Here is a 21,976-nt window from a genome sequence, read left to right as displayed (position 1 = left end):
TGGGACTCCATGATTGGAATAGGCACTGAGGCGAGAATTATCAGGTCCGTGGAATTTTGAGTCCAAGACCCGCCGAGGCGGGGAATTGAACCCTGGTCCCGGGCTAGACTTCTGCATCAGGGTCTGCCGCTCTATCCATTGAGCCACACTGAACCATCATATAGGAGAACTGCCTGAGTGGGGGACTCTGACTAGGCCAGATTCCATCTCAGTACCCAGGGTTAACCCTACTATGCCCTTAGGTTGTGCACTACCACTGCTGACTGTTCTAGGGGGTGCAGTTGCTTTAGGAGCTTCAGTGGTAGGAACTGGATTTTTCTTGGTGCATTCACTGCCCCAGTGTGAAACTGATTTGCAGGTATTACACCAAGGTATCTTTGGGCCATCATTCTTCTTCTTTTTGTTACCATTTTGTGAACCACACTCCTTATTAGAATTTTGTGGGCCTGAAGAAGACTTCTGGTCTTTTTCTTTATCTTTCTTATCTCCCCCCTTCTGGTCTGTTTTCTTCTGGTCACCACCATGGTTCTGGGGTTTCTGCTTAATCCTTGTTCTGACCCATTTGTCCGCCTTCTTTCCCAATTCTTGGGGAGAGGTCAGATCCGAGTCAATAAGGTATTGATGCAACAGCTGGTTCTGACAGTTATTAAGGATCTGCTCTCTCATTATAAGATTGTACAATCCTGTATAGTCTGAGACTTTACTTCCCTGCAGCCCACCCTCCAGAGCCTTAGCGGCACAATCAACAAAATCAGTCCAGTCCTGAGTCTGTGCTTTTTGGGTGTCTCTGAACAACAACCTGTATTGCTCAGTGGTTAGACCAGACCCTTCAATAAGAGCACTCTTCAGGACAGAGTAGTTTTTGGCATCCTCAGGTCTAACTGTGAGGAGCCTATCCCTCCCTTTCTCAGAAAAGGAGTACCATAAAATTGCAGCCCACTGATCCTGAGGAACCTGCTGTACCATGCAGGCTCTCAAAAGCAGTCATCCATTTGTGGATGTCATCCCCTTCCTTGTAGGGGGGCACCATTTTTGTCAGGTTTCTATTGTCATAGCTCCTGTCTTTCTCTCTAGGAAAATTGCTGCCACCAGTGGAATCTAATCCACACAACTTTTGTTCTCTTGCTAAAGCAAGTCTTGCTTGAGCCAAGGCTATCTCTTCCCTCTCTATTTGAAGTTGGACAGCCCTCATCCTGGCCCTATGCTCTTTCCTCTGGGGGGGGGAAGTCATTCCCCTTTGAGATTCCCTGGAGACACTAGAAACATGAGTCCCCTGAGGGAGATATCACCCTTCTATTGCCTGTGGGAATTATGTTATAGGATCTGGGGAGGTGCTGGCCCTCTCCATTCCCATGTAGGCTTAAGTTGGCCTGGTTAAGCCTGGCAACTACAACCTGGTTACCCTGCTGATCCTGATTCTCAGGTTCATCTACTTTTGAGCCCTCCTCCTCTTCCTCCTCTTCTTCCTCTTCTGGAGTGGTCTCATTCTCAGGGTGGGTTACTCCATCTCCTAAAGCTAAGGGAGCTACACTCTCCTTATTTAAGTCATCCATCTCCAGGATGACTATCAGGATAGGAATGGTGGGGTGTCTGCCCCTTTTTAGCCCCCTTGCAATGCACAAGGCACTCAAGTCTTTGTGGCTGTTTGCCATAGCTGGAAGTTGCCTTGGTAGGGTCAACTATCACAGGGACAGAGCCTGAAGCTCCACCTGCGTCAGACATGACTGCTAGTGAGGTGCAAGTGGTGCACTTACCTACACTAAGTGTTTTCCTACCGTACCTTGCTAGTGAGTTGTAGTCCGGGTGTGCTAATCCCTTTAATCTACAACTACTAAGTTCAGTAGAATTTAAAATGCTAAGCTTTTGATTTATATGTACCTAAGGTACTTGATGTGATCTTTCAATTTGATAAAAAAGATTGCAATGGTAAAACAACAGCAAGCTCAAATCCGCACCGCTGCACACCAATGTGAGAAGTTGGCCTGATATATGATTTTTCCAATTCTGGAATCACCTTGTATCAGTCCAAACAATCCCTTATGGTGTCTGGTTGTAAGTCAACCTTATTAGACAAGCTATCTTAAGGGTAGCATAGACTAAGCAGCCTTAAAGGCTTAACTCAAGAGGTCGTGTTAAGCGAGCTGTTTTACCAATCACAGTCCTGTAATATCAAATGAAAGGACACCACACAAGTATATATTATAAAAATATATGTGTTTATTTCTAAAAATAATCCCCAGTACTCTTTATGAGCAAAGGGGCACAAGCGTTAAATCAAAAGCACAGTATAACATACAAAGTTGCACAATTATGGATGAGGGCGGGTGGCCACTCAAACCATATATTAAGAAAGTGGTATAAGAGATACCAATCAAACAGTGGTTAGGCATAGGGCCTACGGAATCGCTGGGAGCAGTCGGGACTAGCAATGCTGAAGTCGGGAAAAGCCCGCGGGATTCGGGTGCAGCGCTTAAAGCGCGGCTTGCACCAATGCAATGTCAATGGTGCGTAAAAGTTACACAAATAGAGTTTAAGGATACTTCCGCTGAACCTAGAAGGACCAAACTTTAGACACCGGCCCTAGAGGTGTGTACCAGTGTGGCAACACCGGCGTTGCAATGTTACCTCACCCACAGGAAGCGGGTGCATAGGGTCGAAGTGGCGTCGGGTTTTGTCACGCAGGTTCTTGGTGCTTGAAGCTGAAGATGCTGCAGGCGATGTGAAGGAGAAGTGTCCGGTGTGATCCAAGGGTGGATCAGAGTAGAAAAGTACCTGAAAGCAGAGGGGACAGAGTCTGGGTCACTCAGCAGTGACCAGGGTGGAACCAGGATGGAACCAGGCAATGTCGGGCGCAATCAGGTGGTTGTCGAGGAGCTTCTCTCCGCTGTCACGTGGGCTCTGGGGCATCTGCGACATCCAGGAGCAGGTCACGATCTGTCCCACGCAGGCTCTCACCGTCGGCGCAGTCGGCTTCAAGATTGGAGCAAACAACACTTGGCAAGAGCAATCCACGCAGGACCGGAAGATTGCTTCTCACTCGGACCAGGAGGGTCAGAGCAGGTGCTCCTTTTTAGAGGAGCTGGTGCAAGTCTGGAGCAACCAGAATAGCAAGTCGGTTTTAGGTTTTCGTCGGCACAGGGGCCACAAGCCAGATGGCAAGTGACCGGGCCAACGCGTTGAGCCAAAGAAAGCAGAAGGGCCCCACGCAGCACTCGTCGAGTGTAGAGGGGTGAGCTTCGGTGCAAGAGTGGCTCAGGGTTGGGGCTTCTCAAACCCCGGTGTACAGCTTCGAGGGTCACTCGTGGGCTGCACGGTCAGCGTCTCGTGGTCATTTCAAGATGGCGTGGCCCACGCTTCCGGACGCCTCCACGGGTCTCAGCTCTGCAGGGACTGTGGATCGGGCTGTAAGAAGGCAGGCAAGCTTGATCTCGTCGATCTCCGTCACTCGTGTTCCGGCGGGAAATGCAACAAAGCAGACATCGAGGCGCTGGATGGTGCCTGTTTGCACAGGGTGGTCACTCCTTGACCACAAGGGAGATTCTTCAGTCTTCTATGTTGAGTGGGATGTCGAAGGGTCCAGAGTTTCGTTTCAAATGTTTCATCAGGATTATCTGAGTGCGTTGGCACTGCTCCCATTCTTATACCAATCTAGGGGGCTGGTTTACCTGCTAGGTCCCCTCCTATGGGTGGGACCCAGGAAGGGGGTGGATACACCCCTTTCCCTTTGATCCAGGCTGTGCTGAGACTGGGGCTGGTGTGCCCCAGAACCGGTTTGGCCGGATTATGCAAGGGGCAGCCTTGTGCTCCCCAGGCAGTGTCTGGTTTATTTCAAACCTCCCTGCTACAATCCACTATGTCCTGTCTGGGGTGGTGTGACACCTCCCTGTGACAGGAAACCCTTTGTCCAGGCCTCCTCTGCTGAGTTTCGGTCGGCAGCAGGAGGTCAGACTTGTGTCTGTGGCAGAAGCATCCATTTTGTGGATCTGAGGCTCTTTTAAAAATCAACCGCGTTTCAGTAAAGTAACATGTCTTCTCCCTCTAGAGGGGTGGAATGCTATCCCCGTCGACAGAACTGTCGAGGGGATAGTATTCCAAATTATATGACACCTTACACGACATGTTTTGATAAAGCCAAACCAAAGTTGCTATATAACCGCGAGGATTATAAGGCACTTAATAGTATATGGTTTGGCATTATCCCTGAACAGTTTAGGGAGTTGTCCCCGACCGCTGCAGACAGGCTCAGCTCATGCCAGAGCTCCAGCTCACATTAAACCATGCACTCTGCCTTCAGGATTGATAAGGCCTTCCATAGGAGTGGCTCACAGGGTTATATGTGTCCAGATATAGGTTTATTTATAGGTATACTATATCTAAGCAAGGGGTGATTACACCCACTTGCCCCAGCTGAGTGATCAGCAAGTTGTGTCAATTTAAGAACCAGCCAGGGGTGGCAAAAGATATGCTGCAGCCCCTGCTAGGCCTTGGTGGCACCTATGCCCTGAGCACCTTTAGTGCATGGTACAGGGGCTGACAAGGAGTCCATTTCCAATTGTGGTATGTACCTGTAGCACATGTATTACGAATTTAGAGAGAGAACAGCAGGCTGGGGTCTGATTAGCAGGCCCACAGCCTCAGTAAGTTGAAAACCAGTGAAGCAAAAAGCAAAAATTTGGGTGACCATAGGATAGCAGACCCTACTCTCCTACAATATCGTTTTCTATTACTAGGTAGTGAAAGTGAGCAGGGAAGCCATCTTTAGGTATTAACTTGTAAAATTGAGTCCCCCCTCTACATAATGGCATCACTGAAACATATGGCGTTTTGGTATCAAACACCTTGTATTAATTAACTCACACTAATTCCAGTGATGGATTTATTAATACATGCACCCAGAGGGCACTTTGAAGGTACCCCTGAAAAGCCTTCTTACTACTAGTGTGCTGATGCACTGGTCTAAGCCAGCCTGCCGTCACAGTAGAGTTTCTGACTCCAGGGGTCTTTGCTCTCAGGAGGTCAGACACAGACTGCTCGGGCAGAGGGCGTTTACACCCTTCCCACAGGATAACCTTTGAATTAGCATTCCAAGGCAGGGGGCTTCAAAGAGCGCACCGTCTTTGGTAAGCAAATCAGGCTTCCATCACAGGAGAAGATGCTGACCCCCTGACTAGGGCCCATTTGGCTCCTGGAAAATGCGGGGAAATTAGCTATGCAGGAGGCGTGTTGCATTGCCAGGTTGGACACCACTCTAGGGTGACCAGCCGGGAGTGAATACAATTTCAGAGAATATGACTTGTAGGTAGTGTTGGTCAGTTGGGGGTGTTTGTGTGGCCATCCATCTGATTCAGTGACTTCAGTTAAGATTCCGGTGATCGAGAACTAGTATTTCAAGTTAGTAACGTTTCCTTCTTTTGGGGGGGTTTGGAGCTTGGCTGAAGATGGCGCATCCTAAGCGAGTACCTTCGGCCGCATTTATCATCCTGCACAGTCATTTGCCATTGCAACAGAAAAAGCTCCCTAAGCTGCTGCAGAAATATTCCGAAAAAATAGTGCCTGGGGTCTTGAGTCAGCCTACTGTTGTCTGCCATGAGGTTGTGATCAAGTGCAGTTTGAGGGGCCTGAAGCAGAGGACTACTCGGCTGGGGCTCTCTTTATCGTTTGCTCGGAGCCAGGTGCCTGGAGGGGGACTCCACTTCTTTGCTTTGGCACCCTGCTCATGGATGGCGTACTACATGTCGGAGACTGCCCAACCTACAGAGACGGAATTGGGCTAAGCTGGGTCCCTCATGACCGGGAGCGCCCAACAAGGTGCGGTGTGATTCACTGTTCACATTGAACAAGGGGACTGGCCCTGCATTGCGGTCCTCCCGACGGCTCGCAACCTGAAGGTGCATGATCGTCTGAGGGCTCCAGAGGATAATTTCCACACATGCTGTACCTCCTTGCGGTACACTGCCTACCTGGAGCCTGAGTCATCGGCGTGTGGCGCCAGCATTGATAGCTTAGACCTACCACCCTGGCACAATGCAGTGGCATCTTGCAGCAGGAGCGAAGAGCTGGCCATAGCCTTATCAACATATGGCACCTCCTGCACATGAATATAGTGAAGAGCCTCGTCTTTGCAAGCCATATTCTAGCTGCCCCATCGTATCCCTTCATAGATGCAGATTCTTGGGTCACATGATGTAAGATGTGGGCCTGCACCAACTGGGGTCATTCCTGGATACCGTGATCATTGACCACTGCTGCTGCACTTAGAGACTACGGCAAGCAGAAGGTCCTCCTCCGTGCCCTCCTCTGCGGGAGGCTGAAATGCAAGGTGCCGCGACCTGGGCTGCTACCCTGATCTGATCTGTATCTTAGCATAATAGACTTCACCTGGACATCTGCTGTGGTTTGGGCATTATCTGCTAAAATAGGCAAAGCTGCAGTTTGACTGGTGGAAAACACCTCTGCCGCGTGGGGAGGTTGCAGCGGTACCCCTGAGGTGGCCCCTGACAAATCTGGGCCAGAGATAGGAGGTGAACTTTACCAAATCTTGACAGCCTTGCATCGCAGCCTCACCAAGGATCGACTGGAAGATAGATGGCTTCACATATTGCATGGACAGGATGTCTGAGCGCATTGACAAGCATGTGGAGTGTCTGGATATGGTAGAGATGCGGTTGTCGGAGGCTGAGAATGAGCAGGTGTAGGCCATGGGGTCGGAGAAGCAGCTGGAGAAGACGCTAACAGCATTTCAAGCCAAGGCAGAAGACTTGGAACCCTGCTCCCGGTGAAACAATCTTGACATTGTTGGCCTGCTGGAATCTACCAATGTCGAGAACATGGAGACCTTTGTGGAAAAACTCTCATTGAGCTGCTAGGGCTTGAGACTTTTTCTGACATATTCATGGTGGAGCGTGCCACGTTCTCTTGCACCTAGACCAGTGCCAGGCCTCTACAAATTATTGCTAGACTCCTCAATTATTGTGGCCAGGACGCTTTGCTTCATCAATCCTATGTATTACAAACACTTCGTTATGAGGGTGCAGAACTTTCCATTTTTCTAGACTTTTCACCTCATGTACAGGAGGCACGGATACAGTTTCTCCCTGCCAAACATAACCTGCAAGACCTGAAACTCTTATTACACTATGCTCTACCCTGCTCACTTGCGTGTAACCTTGGAAGGGAAAACCAAGATCTTCAGTAGCACTAAAATCCTACAACAGTTCCTCAAGGTGCGGGAGACGGTGACTTGAAGGTGACAGTCACCGAGATCAGGGAAGGCGAGCCGGGACTTCTCAAAATCTTGAGGGTCAAATGCCTGGATTGCCTTCAATATCACCCGAGTAGCTAACTGCTGTTTTCCATTCTGTGCATGGTTAATTTTGTATTGCATTTTTTATTCTTGCTGTAAAGATGTCCGAGTTATTAGTATTGCGGAGCTGTGTGGAAGAGTAAGGTATCTGGCTATGTCTCTCTGCTGCAACTGCGAGGCTCTCCTGTATGTCAACATAATTGCTCTTGTTGTAGATGATCAGTGAGTCATCGGTGGTGATTGGGATGGTGCTGGTGATTGGCGTCAGGATCCCTGTGAGTGGTCGCGGAGTGAAGTTACATATTTAAGTTTAAATGCTGCACGATTGGCACCTTGCACATTTCTTATGTGCCTCCCTGCAACTCTTTGTTGTGGGGTGCTCAGCATGCACCATCTTTCCTCTTGTGTGCACTACATTGTTCCTCAGGGGGTTTCATGCTTGGGGTAATGGGAGGGAATGGAGTCTGGTCCTGTACTGCTGTGCCAACTGTTGGGAGGGGGGCATAGTGTGAGTAGGGGGTAGTTTTAGACATGTTGGACTGACGACTGCACTGGTGTGTGCTAGTACTGTTGTTTGGCTTGCAGGGAGGATTTCATTTCTTTGTAACGAGGCTAGGGTTTGTCTGATGGTGTGGTGAACAGTGCTGCTGAATTGGAGCATCATTCGCTGCTGAACTTTCTCACATGGAATGTTAGGGAGGTGATAATAGTAGACAAATCCACAAAGTGGTTTTTTACTTGCAGCGTCCTTGCATGAAACTCACTTGGCTCCTGATGGGGGGGGTCCCTTTGTGGCAGCATGTGGTCATAAGGAGCCCTTTGCAGTAGTACTAGTGGGGGGGGGGGCGGGGGGGCGTGTATATGGCTCCAACCACGAAAACCCACAGTTTTACTGCAAACTGCTTGCTAAGCTAGCCCACTATGGTGACCTGCCCCAGGTGTGTGACAGCGATTTTTAATTGCGCCCTATCAGCCGCCCTTGATCACTCCTGGGGTTCGCCAAGGCGGCCCTCGACTGTGGCCTGTGCTTTAGCATTGTGGTGTAGTGGATGCATGGCGCTATAGCTCTCCATAGGGCGGCGGGTATACTCAGTACTCTGCGGTCCATGACACGCACACACGCACCTTGTATCACGCACTTTGATGTCTAGGATCCAATAGTGTGTCCACCTTTTGCGAATGTACTCTGACCACTCCCCAGTACTGATGGTCCTGGAACTGGAGGATCTGAGTCTCCCTGTGCATTCTTCTTTTGTTTCTCACAGTATTAGTTGATAGATGCAGCTTTCCACAAATAACTAGACCAGGTGATAGAGTATTTCAATACTAATTTAGGATCGGTCAAGATTTGTCTCTATCTGGGAGGCCTTTAAAGTCTAAATCTCTGGAGTCACCATCTCAAACATACAGGCGTGCCCTGCTCGTTTCAGGTCGCCTGGCGTGGCTGGATTCGAACTAGCCGACCTGGAGCGTTCTCATAGGAAGACGGCAGAGCAGAGACTGCTGGGCGACATCAGAACCAGGCAAAATGAATACAATGAGTTGGCTGAGAGCGAGGTCACACACTTAGGCAGGTACGCAATGGCGCGTATTCACAGCAAAGGCTAACAACCGGACGCCACTCTGTCATCCCTCATTCGACCTAGCTGCAAGGACAGCGAAGTGCTAACTATTAGGAACATACAGGGTATGCCTCTTCATGGGACTGACCAGGTGGCGGATCCGTTCGCAGTTACTATTCTGATCTTTATTCCTCCCGTATTACTCACGATGAGTAGCCTACAACTGATTATCTACCATGAAGTGGCTGACGGTGGCGCATAGGTAGTGGATCATGGTGCCACTCTGCTCCTCAGAAATAGTTGCCGTACTGAAAGGTGTGACAGGCGAGAAGGCACTGGTCACAGATGAGTACCAAGACAGACTCATGCTACTTCTGGTCAGCCTCTTTGAAGAGATGGTGAGGGATGGATATAAGCCCTCAACGATGCGTAAAACACTATTAGTCACCTTTCCCAAGATGGGCAAGCCAGCTGATCACTGTTCATCCTATCAGCCTTTGTCGCGCTTAAATACAGACACAAAAGTTTTGGCTAACCGCTTAGCACCTTTGCTCCTAGGCATAATGGGTCCTGAGCAGTCTGGCTTTATACCTGGCCAGTCTCTCTTATGCAATCTTCTTACCCTCTTTGGTGCGATCTCCCGCATTGATCCTTAAGTGTGCGCCACAGCGTTTTATTTATTTATTTATTTCTAGTACAAAGAAAGCATTATTGGACTTGTAACTAAGCTGTTCCAGAAGAACTGCTGTACCGCTTGAAAGACTTAGATGGACTGCTGATCTGGAATGCCTGCTTTTTTATTAGTTGCCCTGCCGCCTGCTGCTCTCCGACTCTGCTGAAGGAGAGCTGGACTCTGCATTCTTTGAAGTGATCTCCAAGGACATGGTGGCTTGCCTATTGCTTGAGCCTCAGGGATATCAAAGTCTTTACCCCTGCTCCTGTACCTGGCTCACTGGAAGTGGCTCAGATACTTGCAACACTGATTTTGATGCATCTCCTGCCTGCGTGTAGCAGAATCAGCGCATCAACCCTGTTGCGGGAGTAAAATCAGCGTATCACCTCTGAACCAGCGCTTTGCCTCCATAGATCGACACATTGTAGAGTGTATCTTTGCCGCGTGGTGAGATCGACTCATCCCCTTGATCGGGTGGCAGAATCCGGCACATCGTTTGACGCCTCTCAACTCCGGCACCCATCTTCGGAACTGACTAATCACCATGAAGAATATCAATGTATCCTTCTCCTGCAGGACTCTACATCCAGGCATCTACTTGTCTGCAACCGGGACGGGTTCTTTGTTCACCTGGGGCGTGAACGGGACCTGTAGCGGGTGGGTGCACCATCGCAGTCGGTACGAACTTTGACGTTACCCCGGTCCATCACAACCTAAAGTAAACTTTTTTAGTGCTACTTGCATCTATGCGCTTTTCTACATGTATGCCTTTAAAATTCCATATCTCAACTTCTATACATTGGAATTTTGTCTTTTTTGGTCCTGTTTTGTTTATAATATAATCTATTTTTGTAAACCTGTGTGGAGTCTTTTGTGGTGTATTAATTTTGTTACTGTGTATGCGTGTTACACAAATACTTTACACATTGCCTCTGTAGATAAGCATGACTGCTCTGTGCCAGCTACCAGTGGGTGAGCACAGGTTATTTTTTAGTGTGTACTTACCTTCTCCAATATTTGATCTTTCATAGATTAAATGCTTGTATCTTTCGCGTTGTCGGGTGGGAGCCCCACAGTAATTATGACTAGCAGTGTAAAAGTCTTTCATCTAGGCCTATTATAGCTGCTTTTACTTATAGGATTAAGTAGCAATCCCCATCGTTTGGTACATGACCAAAGTCTGACCCGTCAGAGTAGAGCTTGCACCCTTCCGTCCTGTGCAGTGGCTTCACACCTCAGATTTCTTACCACATAATGTGGAAAGGAAGTCTCCCTGAGCTCTTGCTCAATTTTTTCCTCGCATATACTATCTTTGGACAGTGACCTTCAGGTGACCGCTTTTCATTTTATTTTACCTTTCATCCTCTAACACGACACATTCTGCCACCATGTCAGAGTGGTCAAAGAAGGGGTAATTTTGATCATGTAAGACTTGTGGGAAGATGAGGCTCTTCTCTGTGAACCCTCATAAAGAGTGCTTATACTGCCTGAAACCCCACTACAAGCCCAGAGACTGCACCTATTGTAAAAAAAGATCCGCTAAGTCCATAAAAGATCGAGAGGCAAGGCTTTTATTATATCTCCAAAAGAAAAATGATTTAAAAACTCCAGACTCTGAAGATGGCAAACCCTGCCGGAAGGCTTAGTTATCTCAGAAATTAGATCAATAAAAAAAATGCAGCTGAGCTACCAAAAAAGATCCTAAAAAAGTTGGAAACCTAGAAGCCAATCACAGAAAAGATTCTTTCTCCAAAACCTCAGGAGGAAAAGGGTCAAAAGGTGTCTGCTTCCGAACCATTGACACATTTTAAAAATACTGTAGCCTCCGCAGATGTCAGAGAAACTGCCTAAGTAAAATCGGACAAATCGATGACCAAATTATTGATGAAATCAATTATGAAGATGAGCACACTGCAATTCGCCTTGTCACGAAAAAGCTCCATTGCAGAGAGAACCAGCAAATCATTCCTGGAAATGATGTTGTCATGCATCCCTCTTATACAGAACTGCAGGTTGTACATAAGACCGCTGCAGGAACTAGACAGGCAATAGAAGCAGGACTAGGGCTTGATTGACAACAATGTCCTGATCATGCCGGAAATGTTGTCAAGAATGTGATGGTGGACGAAAAATTGAAACATCGCAAAAGAGTCCACATTCATTCTCAGGACTCAAAATTACATCATCCCAACGGATCCCTCCATGGAGGGATGGGGAGCACATCTCCAAGATCTGAAGGTCAGTAGAAAAAGGTCACCAAAAGAAATAGTCATATCAGCCTTCTGGAACTGAAAGCAGTGGTGTTGAGCCTCAAAGCTTTCCTACCAAGGTTACAGAGGTCAGAAGTCTTAATATCAAAAATACGACCACAATGTTTTACCTAAACAAGTAGGGCGGTACGAGATCACACACTCTATACAAGTAAGAACAACAAATAGGGGCCTTTTGCCTACAAAACAAGATTTCCCTGTAGGCGTAACATGTTCAGGGCACAGAAAAGCAATGGGCGGACTTTTAAGCAGGTCTGTAAAGGAATGCAACAAGTGGACGTTGTCAACCAACCAACTCAACAAGATCTTCAGCAGATAGGGAAACTTCCCCCATAGACTTCTTTGCAACTCTAAAAACAAAAAAGGCCTTCAATATGCAAGCAGGTTAACACACAAGGAATCATGGGGTACCGCACTTCAAATGTCTTGGGAAGGCATTTTTGCTGATGAAAATACATTGAAGGTAAAAACGACAAAAATAAGTGGCACACAGCTGTAAAAGAAGGATTCAAGCATTGAATGGGTGGGAAGGAAGAATGGATGGAAGATGATAGTAAATTGATGACAAAAAAAAAACCAACAACAGTACACTTCAAAAAAGGCAGATTCATCCTGCTTACCAACCCTAGGTTTATAACAAAAGTATCTTTTGAATTTCACCTAAATGAACTAATTGTCCTGAATATCATAAGTTGCCTTAAATTTTACTTGAAACACTCCAAGTCCCTCAGAAAATCAAACCATCTTCTGGCTGCTTTTGCGCCCCCAACAAAAGACCAATTCGTTTCAAAAGCAACTATAGGACAATTCGTATCCACAGCTATCACTTAGTCACGAAAAAGCAGGAAGGCCGCTGGCATCCAGAGTGCACGCCCACTCTACCTGAAGTTTGTTCGTTCGCAGGAGTACCACTGTTGGGCATTTGCAGTGTGGCTACATGGCATAACATGGACATGTTTACAAAACATTATTGTCTGGTTGGTGTTAATTACAAGGATGCAGTGCTTCAAACCCTTTTTCAACAAGGTAATCTCATTGGTATTTATTGCTAATATTTATTATTCTCAACACTATGTATGCATAAACACTTATGTATATTACCCGCCTCAGCCTACAGCTACATTGAAGCCTTAATGTCCATATTTTAATGATATAATAATAATATATAATATAATAATAATATACTGCTCCCTATTTAGATGCAAGCATGTGAATCTATGAAAGGTTAAATACTGGAGAAAAAACAAGTTACTTACCTGTACACTGTGGTTCTCCAGTATTGATATCTTTTGTGGATTCACTTGCGACCCACTCGCCTCCCATTCAGTCGCTCACCTCATTGGCGTTTCTACCTTGTAGCATTGGTAACTTTACCTCTCATGCTTAAAAATCTGAGGCGTACTCTGGGACTGCCCACGCATACAACATTACTGGAGACAAATACTACGCACTGTGTCTCAGACTCTGGAGACCTCACTTCTCCCAGAACCGAGGCTATGTCTTTTAAATGTGTGGGGACCGACTGACCTGTCCAGATGCGGCCAACTCTGGGTCACATTAGGCATGATAGTGGCTAAGAGAGATATTGCCCAGCGTTGGGGGGCGGCAGAACTACCAACTAAGTCGCAGTGGTGTATGAATATGGACAAGATGATGGTGACAGAGAGGGCGGTCTACTTGAGCCGCGCATGCCCTGGAAAGTGGAATAAGATATGGTCCCCATGGAATGTGTACCACGGTGAAATTTGTGACCCTCTGCCAGAGGACGGTCAGTTGGAGTCGGATGATGAGGGGGGGCAGGTTGAGAGGTAGAGGGAGAGTAGGGACGTTATACAATTACACGTAGATGTAGGGATGTCGCAACCTTTCAATTTGGCCTGAACCCCTGACAACACATAGCAGCACGTACTGTCATGGGACCTTTCATACGGCTAAACTGCACTACTATTTCTAGATGACCGCATTGTGATTTCCTGATTGTTATTTCTGTTAATTTCATTAAAAAAAAAAAAACCTTAACTGACTTGCAACATGATACTGATTGTATACCTTTCACCCGACCGTATGAACAACCTTTTGTACTTAGCAGCATGACTACAACATAGACTTAATATATACATGACTTCCAATGCTCCTTTATTAGCGGCCGGCCCTTTGGGTTGTAGGCAAACTGCTGTGTAAATCTGTGAAGGTATAATAAAGGTTTTGAAAGAAAAAAAAAATCTGAGGCGTGAAGCCACTGCACAAGAGGGAAGGGTGAAAGCTTTGCTCTGATTGGTCAGACTTTGGTCATGTACAAAACGATGTGCATTCCTACTCAAACATATAGGAAAGTGGAATTATAATAGACCTAGATAAAAGAATTTTACACTACTAGTTATAATTACCGTGGGACTCCCACCTCGAAGACCGGTAACTGCAAGCATGTGAATATATGAAAGATATCCATATTGGAGAACCACAATGTATAGGTAAGTAACTTGTTTCTTGCCCTGACTAGCTTGGTGGTTCCTTCATGGCCTGGGTGCATATCTGAGCCAACCAGGAATCTCATTTTTAACACAAGGGTTTTACCCTTGTTGGTGGGCAAAGGGTTAAATGACGTTGAATGTGTAACAACATATATCGTAATGATTCAGTCAAATGAATGTTTCAACTAGGGATACATGTGTGAATACATTTTGGTAAGTTGGAGTACTCCTTTAAATCTGCCGCTTGTAAAGTACTTGCGACATTGTTTGAGTCTCTGAACTTTACAAGCTGTAGTTTCTGAAATTAGTCCGCTAGATTGTAGATTCCTGCTCTAAGAGTTTTTTTTAATCCTTTAACCAGGTTTTAATATATTGTGAACTTTAAGACTTTTGATATTTCTAATGCCAGACCGTTCTATGTTTACATTTTTATTCTCCTCAACAGATAACTGTCCTATGATGCATATACCTGGATTTACATTCCCTGTGAAGGAATATCTTTTGGAAGACGTCATTGAAATGTTGAGGTAGGTTACGTTGTTACTCGACTTAAAGGTTTGTACCATACATGTAATAATATCCAGATAACCAGACTGCTCAACTCATCTGCAATGGCTTTCAGTATTTATATCAAAACATTGCAAGCCATCCAGATAGTAGGAGATACTTACCTTGTCTTCAGGATTATAGCACTGGAACAACCAAATTACAGTGTTATGGGGCATTCCAAGTAGGCAATTGACTGCAGTTCTTATAATTTGTAAAATAATAAGTGCCAGGGCCCAAACTTTTTCTGAGATGCCTTCAGCACTATAGAATGTCCGAGGTGCCGAATACTAAGTCAGCATAGTCCAAATTCTCCTTCATGTCTCTTTATTCCACAAGCAGTCACTGCCTTCATTTTCTCACTCTTACAAGTTCTTGTTCATTCCTGCTTTTTTGTCATTGTTTTCCATCTTTCTCTTTCTTATCCCTTCCCCCTTTTGTGTTTTATTCTCTCACTTGCTCTCGGTCAGAGTCTGATGATACACTGCCAGTGGACTACAACTACAATCTTTGCCTCAAATTAAGCTAAACTAATAAACCCTGTATCTATAGTATTTGTTTATTTATTTTCACACAACCTCTGGTCTTTTAATGCTTGCTTGGCTTTAGACACAGTAGCTAGATTCACATTTGGTGCTAGAGATGCCGCCTCTGCTATTAGCTTAGCCATTGAGCTCAGCTAGTTTATTTAATAGGCATTTACAAGTTCTTACTTCAAAGGAAGGTGGGAAGAGAAAGTAGCATTTCTGCCCATCCAGACAAGTGGGTTAGAATAGCCTTCGACTGTAATGTAGTGTATTGAAATCGCTTTTCAATATACTACATTTTAGTCAATAGCCAGAAAGCCGAATTTACTGAAGAAAGCCTCAGAAGATCTTGAGCTGACTTGTGACACCAAGTATGCAGCCACATTCTGGAGGGTATTCACAAACAACACAGAGGATTTTCATTTAAAGTCTGTCCTACATAACACTATTTAAGCTGCTAAATAGCGCTCACTTGTTTGCTTTATAGTAATTTACCATGTATGATAGACCCAAAGCAGCCCTCATGCTCTCAAGATCTGGGCTTACCTTTCACATTTGTGCAGTTAAAGGTTAAGCTATCTCTATAAAATCCAGGACATTATGACGTTCTAATAGATTTATATAAATGTGCTCCGATGCTAAAGGTCCCTTTGTTAAAAATCATAAGAGTAGGTTATATAACTACCTCTCTGGTATATTTTTTGATCAAATTTGGTTTTATTGGCAACAGCATAGTACATTACAGTGATAGGACATAAGCAATCCACCATCTCTTGCGAGCTCCACTCAGGGCTCCCGGGAGAGAGCCCCAAGATCGGCCGGCCTCGGGCCCTGTGTCCATGTGTGCAGTGAAAGCCATTTTCAAGTAACAGGATACCCCAACTGACCCCACTCCCCACCCCCTCCCAACTCAACAACCGTGGTGCCCATCCCACCCGTCCCCCCCCCCCCCTGCCCCCCCCCCCGGTGTGTTCTGCCAAGGCCTTCAGGTATATTTTAACTTCAGGATTCCTTTTTTCAGACCCTGACAAACTCACAAACAAAACAAAAACAGGAGGTCAGTCGAAAACCCTTGATGCCACTTACATAAAGTAGCAAAAGCGGTCCATGGATTAAAAAAAAATACCCTAGGATGGACAGCAGTAAGGAACCCCCGCTTCTTCTGATAAATGACATTAAAGAATTGAAAATAAAATGGAACCAGGGTATAAAATCAAGTAAAAAAAATAAAATGAAGTGAAATCCATCTTGGCCCATATATCTGGAAAGAGGAAGCGCAATAAAATTGGGATTGATTTGAGTTTCACCAAAAGGTGGGGTAAGGGAGCACCACATGCAGCTAGAGAAAGAAGTCAAATACCAAATGGGATTCGACAAGGATTCCGCAGGTTAGTCATCAATGCTAAATCAGACTGTGATAATGTGAGGAAGTACAAAGACTGGGAAGAAGAGGTGAACAGCTGTGGGGGTGAACCGTATAACATCCACAACATTCATTATAGTACTGATGGCGTGGTGGGATCTTTGTATCTGAGTCTTCGGGTGTAATCATTAAGGGCCATTGTACGTTGCTATTTAGCATTTCTTAACTAACAGAATCGCTATTTCAGGCTTTTAAGAAATGCTAAATAGCCTTTTGGCATGTACAGAGGTGAAAATGCAGTAACAAAATGCAATTTCTACCCAGTAGAAATTTTATTTTACAATTCCCAAAATAAGATATTGCAAATAGGGATATCCTAATTGCGGTTTCTAAGTGCATGTAAAAAGCATTTCCTAAATGCTAAATGTGCATTTAGGAAATGCTATTATCATTGATTCCAAGTCAATGGTAACCATGTGCAAAATAGGAGAAGGCACACAAAAGTGCTGCTTTGGTAGTGCCATAGAACGCTCACTCGCTCCTAGAGCATTTGAGCACTTTACATAGGCACCACTTTTTTGTGGGAATTCAAGGAAGGCCTTAGGCTCCAAGGCACCCACTGGTTTTGCATTTCCAAAATTGCATTTTCCTAACTAGCGATTTCCTAATAGCAATTGGGACTATTGGAATCGCTACTAGTAAATCGCAATTTTTATGCATTATATTTTGCATTCGTTATTTAGGAAATTCAAACTGGAAGTTTTGTACGTATGGTCCTAAATAACTGGTTGTATGAACCTTTGTTTGTCAACAAGGAGAAATTAAAAGGAGCAATCTTAAACACAAAATTTGGTGATCTTCCTCAAATGAACCTATTTTTGCAGGAACTTTCTTCAAAACCGGGTTGGTTATTTGTTTCACCTACAACTTGGATCTTCTTTCTTGAGAGGGGTAGGTCTGGGACTTCCGCTATTATTCCAGTGGAATGGGTAGCGCCTGTGTCGATGAGAAAGCACTTGGTGGCCATTTACCTCCCTTTATACAAATGGTCTACTCTGGTCTACCTCCAAGACTGCACCAATTACGCAGTCTTTCTCCCCTCTCAGGGAACGTCATTGTGAATTGTCGGATTCAAAGCTCTCGTTTCCAACATGTGGTACTGTTGAAATGGGTTCTGTTATTGGAACAGATTTGAATTTACTATTGGTACTTGATTCATATTAAACCTTGGGTTACCCATGTTATGTGGGGTCATTGTACCTTGAGGTGTACCCAACATAGTATTTTGTGACAGCTATGGTGTCTGGATTTACTGAATTGGAACATTTTAAATCTGGATTTGATTGACACCTTGCCACTTACTCAATCAGGATGTTGTCTACCTCCAGATTTTCTTACAATACAGACAGGGAGTCTACTTTTTTAACTTTGCAAGATCTATCCCTGAATTTGGAGCAGTCGGAACGACTCTTCCTCTTCTTTGCAAATTGCCAACTGTCCTCCATTCTGAAAACCAACACCCTGCAATCCACCAACATTTATTACATGCGACTGATTTTGAAAACCTTTCTGAGATGGCTTTGTTTGCGTCAACATAAATTTTCCTTTAAACCTTTTCTGCTTCATCTCTTGTTAATCACCACAGTATGTTGCCTACCTCCAGGATCTAATTTGGGCCATTGTCTGCCAACAAATCGCATTCTGTTGTATGTACATACTTATTTCTGGTCTCAACCCAAGAACGAACTGCAATCCCAATGATTGAATAGCTCCCATTTCGGGATTCTCTTGTCATGTGCTGCTTGAACACCTGTAACGATTGTTTATAATATGAATGCACCGACTCTTTAGCTCCCGGTGTAGTTCTTTTGATCTTTAACCAATCAATGTCCCTTGCTGGAACGTTATCCTTCAAAAAGGAAATGACCTCATCATACTTTGCCTTTACAATAAGGGAAGGTTCACGGGTAGGTACATCTTTTGGGGGCTCTGTACGTGGCTACTGCACTGCTATCTTACATTCAGCCCATAAATTATTCTGTACCTCAATATCAGTGAAAGTGTTCAGATCTGTCCACAAAACCTTTGACATTTTCACAAGCTGTCAGCCTGTGTACACCAATGGGCAGGATTCTATTTCAAATTTAGGAAGTTGTTTGTGAATGTTGCAAGATCACCTCTGCTCCATGGTACATGAACATACCCTCCACCTGGTATCTCTCTCATAAGGAAAGTTAGAGCCTCATCTTCATTTGGAGGTATTTGTGGTAGCTTACCATTAACCTCTCTAGTATTTGATTGTTCCCTTTTTCTTCTCTTGCTTCTTTGCCCTCTTGCTCCCTAATCTGTCAAAATCACTCCATTTCCAAATGCATTTCACCAGTTCAGCAATGTGCAATCTCAATCCTGAAGATTGCATGGTCACAATTGTTTCACCCTATATCTGTTCTCTAAAACATTTCTGTAAAGGTATACTCTTAAAGAGATATTCCTCATATTTATCTGCTAAGTTTGTTAATTTATTGTGTGTGGCAGCTGCACATCTTGTGATTTCCTGACTTTGTTTTTTCAGCTCGTTTTCCTGATATTGATTCAAATGTGAAATATCTAAACATCCCCTAATAATCTCTTCCAATTCCACCTTCAAGTTTGGTACATCTAGATGGCCTGCCCTTTCTTGCATAGTAGATGGTCTCTCTGTATTTATTTTCAGGAGTTTTCTCAACAAATGGGGGAAAGATTCCATTGCCGAAGAGCCCCTATAGAATTGGGTTTGTAACAACAATCCTTCTCCCTTCTCTTAATGATTGAACATTCTGAAGTGGGATCCAGGCAACAATCTGAGAGTATTGCGACGTCTGGATAAACCCTGTTGCAGCTCATTTTCCTGCTGCTCCTGGATCATCATGATTCAGAGCAGTATTGATTGATGCAGTTGCAACAGCAATTGCTAATGTCTGAGCTGATACGACTTGTGAAACTGGAGCAGGAACAGTCACAATAGAAGCTGTAACACCTGGAACAATTGCAGTAGTGCCTGCTTCAGCAAGTGCAGCTGTGATCAAGAGTTTTGGAGGTGGTCCCCCAATTTGAATTACATTTGGGTCAACAGAAGGTGTAGCCACTGTACACTTGTGGGTGTAGCACTTTATGAAACAGATGATGGGGCCACATATGGTGGTGGACGTGAGGACAACAAATCATCTAATGTCATCCCCTGAATCGCTATCAGTATCAGTTTTCCTTGCAGACTCCTCATTTTAATTTCCCTGCTTTTGATTCTTGTCAGGTTTTTCTGTCATTATTGCTGGGAATATTCTAGCTCTCCCAACTACACATTTGCTCCATCTCTGTTGTTCTTAATCTCATTTATCATTGATGTGAATAGACATTGTCCCTTTGCTCTATTCTCGCATCTTTATTTCTCTTTCGTATAAGCTACTCTCTCCCACACATTTAATGCTTCATACTGTGTAGGTCTAGGAGACCGCTTCATTTAATATAGTTTTTCCCTTAAAAGTTAAATAATCTTTCAATCGAAAATACTCTATTGTGGAAATCTTTTAATGCTCCTTCTTTTTCTGTAATCTTGTGCCATTGATGAAGCCACAAACACGTATGAAACCTCACATTTGTCACCTGGTGTACCTTCTGGTGGACCCTCTTTGCCCTCATGAATAGAGACTTGCAGATCACTTCTCATTAAGCATTAAAGAATTTCATGGTTAGTTATTCAACAATATGTGAGCAAATATAGATTCTATTACATTCAGTGTTTTTGTTCAATTTACAGTTGCATACAAATAAATGCTCTCTTCCAATTGCAACACAGTCTTCTTTTTCGTGAGCCTATGACAGTACAGCACCTGATGATTCACCAGGGTGGCACTTTGCACTAAATTACCTATCCCAGCGTGGCACACTTCTGACGTAATTCTAACTCCTCGCGGCACATCATTCTCCTTCACAGGTTTCTCGTACACAAATTCTACAACTTTAAGCAAGCACACTAAACACACAACTCTTGTCTGCTCCTCTAAAGAGTGCAAAGTAGTACATTGACAAAAGAAACAATCGAGAATAATGTCTACCGACTTCCTCCCATATGCCCACAGATGAATTCTTGGCCAGGGGGGGAATCACCGTGACTGATACAGTTTCCCTTTTGTGCACAAGGGTTCCACTAACACCAGTCACTATTAGTATGATCACAACAATTTTTTAAAGTCCCTTTCTTAAGTGTGAGGTCGATGGTACCTCCTGAACTAACACCACAAAACCTCAGCATACAAGTAATATCACAATGTTTCTTTATTTAGCTATCTAAACTTCTCGTATCCCGGGTTCTTGGAGTACTCCAAGTCCGATATCCGCTTCAACTGTTCAACATCAATTGCATAAGCACAACTAATCCACAGACTTTTACCAGAACACAAAATGCATAACTTCAACCCAATATCGTAAGCTTAACACAGACAAATGTGACGCACAGCCCTCCACTACTGCATCCACTTTTAGAACTGCGACCTCCTTCAATATTCAAGTTTGGGCTTTAGATTTAAGGGTCATCAGCAATTCTAAACTTGGACAATTTATTTCACCTCTGTCATCTCCTGTGACATAAACGGTACTCCTGCTACCACTTGATGGCGCGGGGATCTTTCTATCTCTGTCATCGGTTGTAGTCATTAAATAACGTCTGGTAGTATATGTAGGAAAGTGCCACTTTTTGCATGGTTATCCCCACTTTTTCCCTAACATCTGATGCAACCTGACTTGATGTGCTCTGGGTCCCTGCCAATTTGGTTCCCAGGGCCTGTGTTCTTTCCCAAACCTGTAACTTTGTACCCAGAGTTGGCACATCTCTGGCCACAGGTAAGCGCCTTGTAAAAGGTACCATGGCTTCCAGGGGCACTGTAACCAGGGAAGGCCTCTAAGGGCTGTAGCTCCTATTGTGCCACCCTTAGAGACCCTGTACATTAACACCCACACCCTGCCATTGCAGGCTTCGTGTTTTGGTTCAGAGAAAAGTGAAGAGTCAGCATGGCACACATCCCTGTGTGCCATGCTGGCAACCCACTGCCTGTAGCCTAGGCTCACCCCTCTAGCACGGTGCACAGAGCCCTCAGTTGAGGATACAGTGGCATCAGCCTTGTACCCCTACCGGGTCTAAGTCCATTCTTAAACATTGTAAGTGTAGTAAAGCCATAAGGAGTATATAGTTTGGGAGTCGGTCATTATGAACTCCAAAGCTTCATAAT

General features: G+C 44.9%; 1 protein-coding gene across 2 annotated transcripts in view; it reads left to right on the top strand.

Annotated features, from left to right (window-relative positions):
• The window catches only part of DHX36 (DEAH-box helicase 36), a 378,110-nt gene that overhangs the window by 137,578 nt on the left and 218,556 nt on the right, over positions 1–21,976 (top strand). For both annotated transcript variants that reach the window (XM_086944114.1, XM_086944115.1), the window contains exon 9: positions 14,725–14,806. In XM_086944114.1, coding sequence (XP_086800240.1) covers positions 14,725–14,806 — 82 coding nt within the window. The remainder of the gene's footprint in view (positions 1–14,724; positions 14,807–21,976) is intronic.

Source organism: Lissotriton vulgaris, chromosome 11 (assembly GCF_964263255.1).
Source record: "Lissotriton vulgaris chromosome 11, aLisVul1.2, whole genome shotgun sequence".
Taxonomy (NCBI): domain Eukaryota; kingdom Metazoa; phylum Chordata; class Amphibia; order Caudata; family Salamandridae; genus Lissotriton; species Lissotriton vulgaris.
The sequence above is the reverse complement of the archived record's forward strand: the minus strand, read 5'-3'. Positions and strand labels throughout refer to the sequence as shown.